At 37.2% G+C, this 12,960-nt stretch overlaps 3 protein-coding genes across 5 annotated transcripts; 2 read left to right on the top strand and 1 right to left on the bottom strand.

Annotated features, from left to right (window-relative positions):
• Positions 1-489: 489 nt before the first annotated feature.
• LOC4802120 (trypsin-1) lies at positions 490-4,017 on the top strand. 2 transcript variants are annotated; one of them, XM_033386000.1, is made up of 3 exons: positions 490-559; positions 1,879-2,265; positions 3,604-4,017. In XM_033386000.1, exons 2-3 carry the CDS (start codon positions 1,950-1,952, stop codon positions 3,957-3,959), a joined length of 672 nt encoding a protein of 223 aa, XP_033241891.1. In that variant the 5' UTR covers positions 490-559; positions 1,879-1,949; the 3' UTR covers positions 3,960-4,017. The 2 variants fall into 2 exon arrangements, with proteins under 2 accessions (XP_033241891.1, XP_003736671.2); XM_003736623.3 differs by lacking the exon at positions 490-559 and adding an exon at positions 723-1,076.
• Positions 4,018-6,022: 2,005 nt separating this feature from the next.
• veli (L27 and PDZ_signaling domain-containing protein veli) lies at positions 6,023-8,905 on the bottom strand. Of its 2 annotated transcripts, XM_033385871.1 has the most exons (4): positions 8,763-8,905; positions 8,433-8,699; positions 7,373-7,506; positions 6,023-6,307 (listed from the first exon to the last, which is right to left on the bottom strand). In XM_033385871.1, exons 1-4 carry the CDS (start codon positions 8,902-8,904, stop codon positions 6,158-6,160), a joined length of 693 nt encoding a protein of 230 aa, XP_033241762.1. In that variant the 5' UTR covers position 8,905; the 3' UTR covers positions 6,023-6,157. The 2 variants fall into 2 exon arrangements, with proteins under 2 accessions (XP_033241762.1, XP_033241763.1); XM_033385872.1 differs by lacking the exon at positions 8,433-8,699 and having other exon boundaries at positions 8,763-8,900.
• A 909-nt stretch (positions 8,906-9,814) lies between these two features.
• PQBP1 (poly-glutamine tract binding protein 1) lies at positions 9,815-12,254 on the top strand. The gene is made up of 2 exons (XM_033383610.1): positions 9,815-9,983; positions 11,541-12,254. Exons 1-2 carry the CDS (start codon positions 9,920-9,922, stop codon positions 12,176-12,178), a joined length of 702 nt encoding a protein of 233 aa, XP_033239501.1. The 5' UTR covers positions 9,815-9,919; the 3' UTR covers positions 12,179-12,254.
• Positions 12,255-12,960: the final 706 nt, after the last annotated feature.

Consider the following 12,960-nt stretch of genomic DNA (forward strand, 5'->3'; position numbering starts at 1 on the left):
AAGTGGAAACAATAATCTATATATCTACAACAGACAAAAGGTTTCAGGGTAGGACTAGGTAGGACTCATTTTGTATACCTTTTCCAAAATGTAGTTTTCCTTACTAGTTGCCACATCTTGAACGACTCACTTTAAACTACAATTACGAAGACATCACAACTACTATATACAGTTCACAACTCAAAACACGTAGTACAAGCCCAACTGATTAAAAATCATCACAAAAATTTAATCAGAGATTTAAAGTTGTTATTAAAATGTCGTTGCACGTGCTTTTTGATAACAACAGCTGGGTGGAACAGCTGATTTTGTAAATGTGGAGACATCTATACACATTTTTGGTACGCAGCTTTTTTGACTTTTAGGTTAATTAGGTTTTGGCGAACAAAAGTGGTCGTTGGGACCATAGCGCGGCTCTGCTTCTGCGCTTTTTCGGCCAACAACAAAAATTTAAAAGCAACTTTAATTGCTCGTTTGTTTTGCTGGCTGCTCTCAAGTTTCGTATAGAAGCAAAATAATTTGTACGCTACATACGTAAAGCATTTACATATACGTATATGTAGGTGAACTAAATTAGTATATATTTTATTTTACATGAACTAGTTAAATACATATATATAAACTAAATATTGTTATTACACATTCATATATGTATACACGAAAAAATTTAATATATACATATGTCCATATAGACATACTTATAAAAACGAATACATATGTAAATATATAGTGGAATATATACATATGTATATTTTGATTTTTTTATATAAATGTAGATCACTATAAAACCCTAATAACCCTATATAACAATGATAACTGATTCGTGAAAATGAATTTAAAGCATATTTTATTATTTTGGATGTTGGCCTTGTTAAGTTATGCCAACCTAATTTGTTCGGAAAAGTATGAGGCTTTCAATGAATCTGCAACTACAAGTATAATTCATAAAAGAACCAGTAAATTTTTATTTGATACTATTTTTCGAATAAGTTCTGGGGTGTCAAACGCTTTTGGACTTGACACAGAAGATGATGTTGAGTATACTGAAAATTCAAGCCTAAAAAATTGCGACTGTGGTAAGTAGTCTTCAGTGACTGTATGATAAATATCAAAATGCGAACAAAACAAATACTAATATATTTGTTGAAAGTTAAACCATTTTTAAGAATGTGACTAAATAATATTGAATTTGTGAAAATTTACATTACTTGGCTTATTTCCAATTCGTGTTTGTTTTTTTACATATATATGCACATACATTTGTACTCGTACCTCTATATAGGAACCATTTGTTTTTTATTTATTTATATTATTGTTTAGTTTTCTTTTGTCACACGCTAGTGCTTGAACCGTCAATCATATAATGGCACGCCTTTATATAGCAAAAATCAAAAATCTTATTGCTTTCTTCTACTTATACATACTTTGACAAATACTGCAACACTTTATCTTTATCCTAGTAAGGGGTTCGGAAATGCTTTCTTCGGGATGCTAAGTAAATCTACTCGAATCTTGTATGTTTAATGTTTAATGTTTAGAGTTCAACTATGTACAGTTAAACTGTGTAAAAATAGGAATGTACAAATTATAAAATTATCAGCTAATGGAAAGTTGTGTACACAATACAAGGCAGAAGAAAGTTAACTTAAATTATTCATTAAAGAAGATTTTACTTTGGAAGCACCAGTAGCAAAGGAAAAAAGATGGACAAATTTATTGTAATTGCAGCAAAGGCTACGGAAAGTCCAAAACGATCTGCAAGGGTAGTTTTAGAAATTCATTTAAACGTTAATAAGTTTCAAATATTTTGTTTTTATAAGTTTCCTGAGATACAAATTTCCACATAATTGTTTACTAATGAAAATATTACTGTTATAGATTGTGGCTTTTCAAATGAAGAAATAAGAATTGTTGGCGGAAAACCAACAGGCGTAAACCAATATCCGTGGATGGCACGAATTATTTACGATGGAAAATTTCATTGCGGTGGATCGTTATTAACTAAGGATTATGTTCTATCTGCAGCTCATTGCGTCAAAAAATTGCGCAGATCAAAAATAAGAATAATTTTCGGAGATCATGATCAGGAAATTACTTCTGAGTCTCAGGCCATTCAACGTGCTGTAACAGCTGTAATAAAACATAAGAGCTTTGATCCTGACACATACAATAATGATATTGCACTGCTAAGATTAAGGAAACCAATTGCATTTTCAAAAATTATAAAGCCAGTTTGTCTTCCCCGATACAATTACGATCCTGCAGGTATTTATTACTTAATTTATAAATTTCAATTATGATCTTAAACATTCGATAATATTTAGCCGTAGAACATAATCAGAGCATTGAAGGAATCCTCAGAATTGATACTCATAAAGATTGTATATTGGCAAGTTATGATGACAGGAAGAGGAGGGGGGGTAATTTTCGAGTTCATTAGAGTACAAAGTGGTGGATAACAGCTCACCGAATACAAAACTCAGCCTTTATTTGGACTTTGACACCAACAGGCAAATACGCAATAAGGCAGTGTGAAGCAAAACGAAGTTAATCTGGCGTCGGTGAGGTTGTGGTAAACGTCGATTGCTTCCGACATCTCCTTATGAACCTAACCATCCAAGCAATGAGACGAAGACTGTGAGTGTGCGGGCTGATATTATCGACGATGTTGAGTATATTATCTGTCTCCTCTACGGCAGCGAACAAACTTTTCCGTTTCTCCGAGTTAACCACGTCATTGTCAACATCAAGTTTTTTACCAGAGGCGGGCCAGTTTAGCGAATCCTCGACTAGAAGCGTAGGACCCGAAGACCATGGAGACTTGATCAACTCGCTAACGTTACAGCCTCGTGACAGAATATCAGCAGTGTTTTGATGTGTTGGCACATAGCGCCACTTTCCATCAGAAGTTATATCCTGGATATCGGACGCTATATTTCCAAGAAAGGTCGATAAGGTGACTGAGTGTTGTTGCAGCCAATGCAATACGAGCTGGGAGTCGCTCCAAAAATAAGATGTAATAATGTGTTTACTGAATATTGCCGTGATTTTGTTATACAACTGAGAAAGTAGATGTACACCGCATAGTTCAAGCTTCGGCAGAGGCTGTTTTTTCACTGGTCCTACTCTTGACTTAGAATTGAATAATTTCACTGTGACCTGTCCAAGCGAATTCTCCGTGCGCACATAAATACAATCCATGTATTTGAATACTCCTAGTGTCGGGCTGCAATCAAAAACAATGCGCCAAATATGTTTGGCGGGTTGGCCAATGTACGCTTGAGTTCTGATTAATGTTCTTTATTAATTATCACTAAGTCTAACACAGCTTTGTTTAGCGTCGAAGTCAGAGATCAAGATGCCAGACCGCTAAGAATAGTCGCCGGTGTTGCTACACCAGCGAACGACTCTAAAATGAGTTTAGCGTGTAAAAATATTAAAAAAAAATTTTATACTGGTAAATATGCAATGAAACAAAGGTAAACTTTGACACAATATTGTAAAGCTCTAAAGCTCTAGGTCAAGTATTTCTGTATTGTCACTGCTTACATTACTATCTCATACCTCTCTCTTATTAATTTTCGATTTATTGTTCACTTTTAGGTCGAATTGGTACTGTTGTTGGTTGGGGACGAACTTCTGAAGGAGGAGAGCTGCCTTCCATTGTTAATCAAGTAAAAGTTCCGATTATGTCTGTTACAGAATGCCGAAATCAGAAATATAAAAGTACCCGAATTACCTCAACAATGTTGTGCGCCGGACGACCAAGCATGGACTCCTGTCAAGGCGATAGTGGAGGACCACTGCTGTTGTCTAATGGAGTTAAGTTTTTTATTGTCGGAATAGTTTCCTGGGGTGTCGGATGTGGTCGCGAGGGATATCCGGGTGTTTATACACGAGTAAGCAAATTTATTCCGTGGATAAAATCTAACTTAGAAAATACGTGCTTGTGTTCTTAGTTTTTAGTTTTGTTATAAAAGTGTTTATATACAAATAAAAATATTTTTTAATTATTGATGACGTTAGTAATAATTAATAGGTTCCTGGCTGGTCCGGACCGCTCATTCGAAGATTCATGCCACGACACGATCTACTCATTTATTCAACATATTTGGCCGTTATTTCTCGCATATTCCGCCAGGGACGAGGAAGGTTTTTTTTATTTTACTTATTTATTTATTATTTGGCTTTCCTAGTGGTAAACGCAAGTGGCTCATAATTAGATCACTAGTCACTATATGTCACATTGGTTTTAGTTGTATCAAACTAAGCTAATATGATTATATACTCCTTTTTAATTTAAGGTTGCATATGTATGTCACAATTGTTATTGCTAAGTAAATTTAGGTAATAGCGAGGATGGGTGTGCGAACGTTCTACGCTTACTGCTTACGAAGCTGTAAAACTATTTAGGGTCCTGTGCAAAACGAGATAGGTAGTTGAGCGTTAAGAACTGAAAAGTTTGACCGAGCTATTATAAAGCCAAAGAGAGAAGTAGGAGAGCCGGCACGCCATAGATCACCGCCGACATCATAGAAAGCCTCCCAGGCAATATTCTTAGCACTAAGCCTGGGGCCATGTCGTAAACCCTCGTCTCCCAAACTAGCCGTCGGTCCAACACAAGGATCGCCACCGAGACCCACACGAGCACACCACCCATGGTCGGGGCGTCGACACGGTAGACGCCAATCGTCAATCGACGTCAATCCACAAGAAATTTGTTGTAATATATGGAACTTTGAGGGAGATGTCGGGTTTGGCCTATCTTAGAGAGGGTGGATCGTGGCTTGGTCGAGCGTTGCTAGTGGTGTGCGTCGAATGGTATCACAACGGCCCTAAGAGTGACAGGCTCCTAACCTAAACTACTCGAAAAGCTGACCAACATCAGCTCCTACATTCGTTGCTCACATAATGTCGCCTGGTTATTTCGCTTCCACCACTCAATGCTGCGCCATGCATTCAACTGCATAATCTGAAATCTCAAACAGCAAGCTTACTCTGACGACTTTCAGCTGCTAAACAAAGCACTAACAGAAAACAGAATTCGCTCCAGGATTTCAGCTCAACCGAATGGGTGGCTGATTCGAGAACACTCACATCCCAGAAATCGATAATTGAATTTTGTCTGGATTTACGGTCTCCATCTGCACCTTAGTAATTGTTACGCTGATCCTAAAGCTCTTATTTGTCTGGAATACTGGATTGTGAACACCAGGGACTTAGTAGATCGTGTTATCCGACCTTCAGCAGAGTATGAGATGCCAGATCCGGTGGAATGCGCCTGCCTGAACAGCCGTTCGACTTCGGTGGAATACCTGCTTCATTAAATCCGTTTTGGGCGAGGGATTCCAAGCTATGCGAAAGCTGAATCACAGATTTTAACGGACCGAATAAAGCGAATCCCAAATCCCACGGAATCGATTCTATTTAGTCGGTTTTGCAGCGAATTGAGTGGTCGCAAGATGATGAATCTGCAATGACCTGATACATCAATAGTACCAGCAGGGCTCGAGGCAAGGCTGGTTATTGTTGCATTACTCGTATTTTGTTGTTGAAGTAATCGTTTTCATCGATGTTTTGGTATTGTCGACGCTTGGAAGCTGTGTTTAACAAAGTACATTAGAAAGGTTTATCGATTTTGTGTTAGTTATACAATATAGTTGAAAAGAAAAGAGTAGTGTGCTTCTGTACATGTGTCTTACAAAGTATGTTAATAATGAACAAAATGTGTCTATTATACATATATCTTATATGTTGATATTTATTGTTTCGTTTCTACGGTTTGTATTTTCCGGATTGAGAAAATAAAAAACAGTATTTTTTACTCAACAGAGATACTTTATTTTCTGAGAATCTATGTGTTGTTCTCAACGATTTTGAGCCAACATGACAATCCAATAGTCCACCTACTGGATTTGCCAATTCGTTAAAATATTTATGATAACTTTGTATATAATGGGTATAGTTAAGTTTCTGTAGAAACATAAACATTATAGATTATTCAGTAAATATAAACATCAAATTATTTTTTTAACATTAGATTATAGCTATTCATGTCGCTTTATTCGAGCAACAATCAACAGAGTTTTAAGTTAATAAAATTAAGGTTTTATTTAAACACATAAATTTAAATACTTTGTTATTTTTTAAATTTGGACTATTGACGACGGCGGGTATTACGCTGCTTATCGAAACGCATTTCCATCTCTTCGAGAACCTTTGGTGTGTAACGAACTATAAGTTTTACAGAACCGATTGCTTGTTTTAACAATTCAACTGCCTTTTCATGGTTTTCCCCTTCAACCGACTGAAATTAAAATTGAATTTTTTAGAAAGCCATTATGAAATATGACAAAACACAGTTTTACTAAAGTTAGCGTAGATAATCAAAGGAATGTGATAAATGCGGACACCACGGACGCTGCAGACGTACTTGGCTGCACGTTCTCCGAAGCGATGAATTCGGCTACCGAATCCGCATCGCCAGCAGCTGTCGTTGCCCTTGGAGTGGCAAACGAGATCAACTGCTGCACACTTGGAGTGGTCGGAGTCAGTTTTTCGGCGGCGCACGGCTGAGTGACGGTTGGCACTTGCAGATCTCGCGGAGTAAACTTTTTACGCCTCGGAGACTCATTCAGCAGTTGCAGACTGCCAAATTGAGACTCCATGGCTAGGAGCCGATCGTATTGCTTTTTAAGGCCAACGGTCAGCTCCTTAAAGCCCTTCGAAGTCTGCCCCATAAAAGCCACCATATCATTCTCCACCGCACGACATGCCTCGCAACTGTAATGCAACCCATTATCTTTGACAATAGCATCACTCACGAGGCCAGAAAATCCAGCCCATTTTGCGTGCACTATGCTGTCGCAGAGCCAGCAGGGGACATTCGGCTGATCGTGGGTGATCTGCTTCTTTATAGAAGCAAAGAAGTAAAGAATTTATTTCAAAAATTAAGTTTCATAAAAACAATAGGCATGCACTCGCGTTAAAGAAGATTTTATCAAGGTTTATAAGGAAAAATACCGGCTGTATTTGCAAAGTAAATGGAAAAGAAGCGGAGCGTAAAACACGTCTGGTCACTACGAAAGAGAACGAACTAAACGTTATTTGTGTGCGTTATACTATACTATACTATAAGCTCCTGAACAACTGCCGTCTTATTTTCGGATAAACAACTGAACAGTAGAACATTAGAAGATCATTATGCCGAAAACATGTTAAATGCGATAATAACGAGATTACATAAAAAACGGTAGATTTTTTTAGCGGTAGTTTTATTGATTCTTGAAGCACTTGGCCATTTGGTGGTGCAGTCATTGCATGTCAACGCCGAAATAGAAAAATATAAGGTTACTTATAGGTTTTAACATACCACTCCATTGACTGACAGCAATTGATCGCCTCTTTTGAGACCTCCATGTCTATCCGCAACTCCTCCCGGTATAATGCGAGATATATAAATTGGAGAATTTTGTTCCTTGCCACCCATTACGTTGAAACCCAGTCCTGTAAAAGAATTAAGACCAGTTTAGTTGCTTACATGGTTTAATATGTGGTAAAGTCGAATATATATCATAGTTTGCAAACAACGGTCACCACTTTTTCCCTGTACTGTCTCGTCACTGATGAAACAGAAAAAGACCACGCAGACACGGTGTCTCACTGAACAGAACACTTTTTGTCTCTTCGCTTGTGTTATGTGTTTCGTTTTTCCTGTTGAGCCCGACACACGATCGTGTCTCACAATTAAAACTTAAAGAGACACTTTTAATCAAGCGCTCACAGAAAAAGTGTCTTTAGATGAGCAGTACCAAAAAAGTGTCTGAGTAAATTGGCTATCAAAATGATCCGATCTGAGCCAGATTCAGCAACCGGATAGATATAGTCATTATCTATGATTCTGCAATATTGTGGATGCAACAGATTTTCGTCCTTTGTTGGGGCGGAAGTGGGCGGGGCGAAGTTTTGAAATATTTTTGTGGCAGTGACTTATCACAGAAGTCTGGATCCAAAACATCATTGCTCTAGCTCTTATAGTCTTTGAGCACTACTGACATGGGAAGAGATTGTCCATACGAACTTGTATTCGGTTAACAACATAACCTACCGATTCAATTTAATAGCTTAGATAGAATAGATTAATAACCGCCTATAAAAGAGCAAGAATACTTTTTGAAGAAAATAAAGCTAAGCTAAAGTTTTCGATTTTAAGCTAGAAATATACCAAGTTTTGTTAAAAAACGAAACTGGCCACAAGTTGGATCCAGTTATGAACCAGTTTCGTATTTGAGACCTACAATATGCAAATAATACTGTGTATTTCAGTACTCTACAACCAGGGATGATATTTTTCTACTGTGGTAGATGGTGTATGCTTCATTAATATATTCAAAATACATAAATAAATATCTGAAACCCTGAAGCCCACCTACCTTCTTCTGTTTTCGGTAGTTCAACTACTCGAGGGTGCGCATGTCCTTCGCTGGCAGCAAAAGCAGCAACGGTTGCTTTAGCTGTCGCAGAAGCACGAACATCATGTGAACCTTGTATATCAACCGTCTCATATACGTGTTCATAAACTTCTCGAACAGAAGTCATAAAGTCTGAGCTTAAAACCCTCTGTAAAGCAGCAAGCTTGGTTGTTGGAAAGTCCCCGCTCGCTTGCAGCTTCTCGAGCAGCTCTATTGATCTTTTTACATCTGAATCAAGGAATTTTTAACTTATAAACAATCATCGAAGTAATCATCATGTATACAAATTACCTCTAGACAAGGTTAGTGGCTCAACGACGTCAGCCATATTACCATTAAATTCAAAAATATAAATCGTTGAATTAACTTTGTCTATTTGACAACTCCTTCTGAAAATAATGTGACCTGATGGAAAATTGCTAAAAATAGACATTCAGGCAATAACGCTTGCTAATTTGGATTGTGAGTCAAGAGAGCGTCCAACTGTTGCGTCGATTTGAAACCGTGGAAAATGGTACATGTAAGGTATTTCGTGTGTTATTTTGGGTGGAGCAGTTATGTGAGAGCAAGTCGCCCAATTTTGAATAACATACTAATAACATACGGTAGATCAAAAACGTTACTGCGAAGAGAGAGAAATCATTAGAAATAAAAAGCAACATAAGTGTTTGCAGCCGTTGTTAATCACTGCTCCCGGCCGGTTTTTATATTCAATAAGGTTTTTATATTCAATAACTTTTTGAAGAGAAAAAATATTCTGTAATAAACCTATACATTTAAGTACAATATAACGTTAAACCTTGGACTCCATTAAAAATTGAAGTAGATTTGTATGAAGTTTTGTTTGACCTTGGTGCTGGAATTTGCCAAAGTATATACCACTTGAATTATTTTGGCCTCTCCACAAATCCGCATGTTATCCGACCTTGCATTTCTCCGTCCGTTACAGACCGAAACTTTAGCAGCAGTTTAGCAGATCCGGTGGAATGCGGGACGCACAGATATTTCTGGGCAGCAGGTTTGAAAGGCATCATTTCGTCTGTATTCCTCAAAAAATTCCATTATTAATTTAACTGTTCCAACGAGTTGGCCCTTCCTGAATCAATGCCAACTGTTTCTCAACATCCTGTGCTTGTTTAAATGTACTTTTGCCAACACATTCAAGCCAACCCAACCTATATATTTAAAAGAGTGTTTTAACAACGAAAATAAAATAGCTCACCAAGTGGGTACCATTCGTGCTTCTTCTCCTTCTCTCTTTAGTTTTTTCTTTCAGAGAGACGGGTCAAGACATAAAACTAATCATCGATGTTTCGCCACAAACAATCGATGTTTAAAAAAATTAAAAAACATCGATGCATCGATGGTATCATCGATGTTTTTCCACCTCTACAGTAAATTAGAATTAATCTGTTCCAGCTAAAAAAAAATATAAGATTTTAGTTTAAATGAGTTTACCTCCTCTTCTTTTGAATCGCTTGAAGAAGCGTGGACTTGTAAAAAAGCAAAATGGTACTGCTCTATTTACATTAACATGTTGACATTTCTAAATGTATTTATTGAACCAACCGTGCATTGTTTTGTTACCCATTGCTAGATGTGCATTTGTATATACATACATATGTAAAATTTAACAAAGTTTCCCAGAGCAATATTTTAATGTGCATTTGACCCGGTAATTTTACTCGAAGAGAAGGGGTCCAGTGGTGCCTGGCGCAGTGAGTGAGGTATATGTATGTAAGGGGTTGTAATCGGCTCATAATATTGCATGAATATACATGTACAAAGATGTAAATACATTTATATGTATAAAAACAAGGTAGTCTTCATCAAAATTAAGAGCCGAATTTATATAGTCATGTTTGTCTGTCTGTTCCTCTAGCTTATCGTCTAATTTTTGAGTTGCGATGCCAGCTCCAACACTGAAGATATGAGAGAATCGAATTAACCAGAATTCTAAAAAGGTTCTGTTTCAGATCGGATCATTATGATTATGATCAACAAAAAACGGACTCTCCTGCTTCGTTCTCTCTCTTTCGGATTTTCCTGTGTGTCCACCTTCTGTGTTCCATTAAACCTTCCCGATGGCATTTCATAGGATGGCCAGAGGGACAGAGAGGTGTGTGTAATGGACCGTTTGGCCCCCTACGAAGTACTATCGGGACGGTATTGAAATCAATTAAATATTTTTTAAGAAGTAGAATGAAGATAGACAGAGTGCAGAAATATATTGCTCCGAGATTAATTCTCCGATGCCATTCAGACGCACATAGAAAGGTGCAAAAAAATTGCACAATAATTAAAAATACAAATACAAAAACGATTCGAGTCGCGTAACAAAACCTCATTGTTGTTATTGGACTACTCCGAAATGCAATAAGCGTCAACGCCTAAATGATAGACCTAAATCCAACGATTGCTCATGGTAGTCATTCTTTAAAAGTTGATTGTATGAACCTGAACATAGCTGCTCATAGCTTAGATTTTTAACCCCAATAATTTGTTCTTGTATCAAAAATATGGTTTTAATGAGTACCATATTCAATATATGTAGCTATGTACATATGTCTGTCTGTCCGTCTAGATTGACGCCTAGAGAATTAGAGCTGGAGCAACGAAATTGTTTTCCAGACTCCTGTGGATATGTCACCGAATAAAATTTGTACCATATTCACAATTTTGAACTATCGAAGATAACAAACACGCAGCATTAAAAAATAGCACATACTAGCTATTTACCAGATTATGAAAAGTCGCTCTGTTATTGGCCATAATAAAGAAAATATGTAAGTTCCCCGGTGTCACATTCTCTACCGCAGGAAAAAAAACGCGTTGCGGGAGTAGATTACCTCGTAATTCATAACGCTTGATCTCTTTTTGCCATGTATTATATGAACATATGTATGTATTTATGTGGGTACATGTATAGGAACTGAGTGTACTGGGATACGTGCCTAGATAAAACGCTGCGACCAGCTATGTTTCAGGGAAAACCTTGGCTTCCAATTTTAAAACAAACAAATATATAAAATAAAAAAAATTATAATGTGAACTAACAATATTTTACAGAATCAACGTCGGTATCAGAAGCAATAGAAGAAATTATTGCAGAGAACTATGATGATGAGGATACAAATAGCCCTTACGTATGTAGAGATGACACTAATTTGGAAAACAAACGCAGAAAAGCCGATGAACAGTTTTGGTTACATCGGATTAAAGAACGAATTGGTGTAACGGAATCCCATCATGGATATAAACTGTGTCCCAACAAATACAACGTTTGGCATAAGTGCTCACTTTATTGCGTTAATAGATGGACGAGCACACACACCCAGCCAAGTCAAAAATATCTTCGACGTTTCAAAAGATTACTGCGCAAATATCCAATAGAGGCAGGTTGGAAAAAGGTTTATGATTCTGGTTGTAAATCATTTTACTTTTCCAATTCTACATCGCAAACCGTTTCGTGGTTACCCCCTTCCCACCCAAAAGCTCGCGCTACGCAAAGTGCCGCAATTTTCAGAAAACAGTTGTCTAACTCCCATGACGATTTTTTCTTAGATTCTAAAACAAAAACTGCCAATTTGAATGAAAGTTTGGATTCAGAAAATGCTTTCATTTCTTCAATCCACGGTAATAGTAAGAAACCTAAAATGCGCGACTTGGACCGCAAGCTTCAACGACGGCAACGAAAAGATAACTAAACATTTTTCGTACCAAATTCGATGTGAAATAAATAAATTGTTAAAAGCACAGTCTACATATCTTTATTTACATATGTACATATTTGTGATTTATTTATTGTTTTCACATAAATAAATTTGTTTTAAATGTTTAATCGGACCACGGCAGAAACTAAAGTCGAATATAAAAACTTGTAATATTTTAGGAAAGTGTACGCACCAGAGCGATTGCCGAGTCACACAGTGGGCGAAATGGCCAATCTAGCTCAATTTAATTCAAAATTGGCAGATTTTGTTGAAACTATTGGTTGTATATGAAAGTAATTGCCATTTTGTTTTTCTCTCATATTTCGTGAAGCTGGGAAGCGGTAAACCGAACATATGTTACAACAGCCGTTAGTTAAAATTTACAGTTACAATCTACTGGCCACAGCAAAAGTGGCATTGGAAGCCAAAAACGTGCAGGTTGCTAATCTCAGAGCTAAATTTGATCTCTCAACGAATGCATCAATGCTGTCATTCAAACTAAAAGACACAACATTACGCGTCGACGGAATTGGAGGTCAGTTAAGGACTATCAGAGCACGAGTAAAGGGACTCATGAAATCTAACGGGATTAAGCAAAGAATTGAAGCTTTCCTATTGCCACAAATAAGGCACTGGCAGATCCGATCTTCCATAAGCCAGGAAAAATCGACATGCTAATCGGAGCCGAGCATTACTATTCATTGCTGCTAGCAGGTCAACAGCAGCTAAGGATAGGAGGCCCGTGGCTACAAAATACAAAACTGGGATTGATTGTG

This window comes from Drosophila pseudoobscura, chromosome 2 (assembly GCF_009870125.1).
Source record: "Drosophila pseudoobscura strain MV-25-SWS-2005 chromosome 2, UCI_Dpse_MV25, whole genome shotgun sequence".
In the NCBI taxonomy this organism is placed as follows: domain Eukaryota; kingdom Metazoa; phylum Arthropoda; class Insecta; order Diptera; family Drosophilidae; genus Drosophila; species Drosophila pseudoobscura.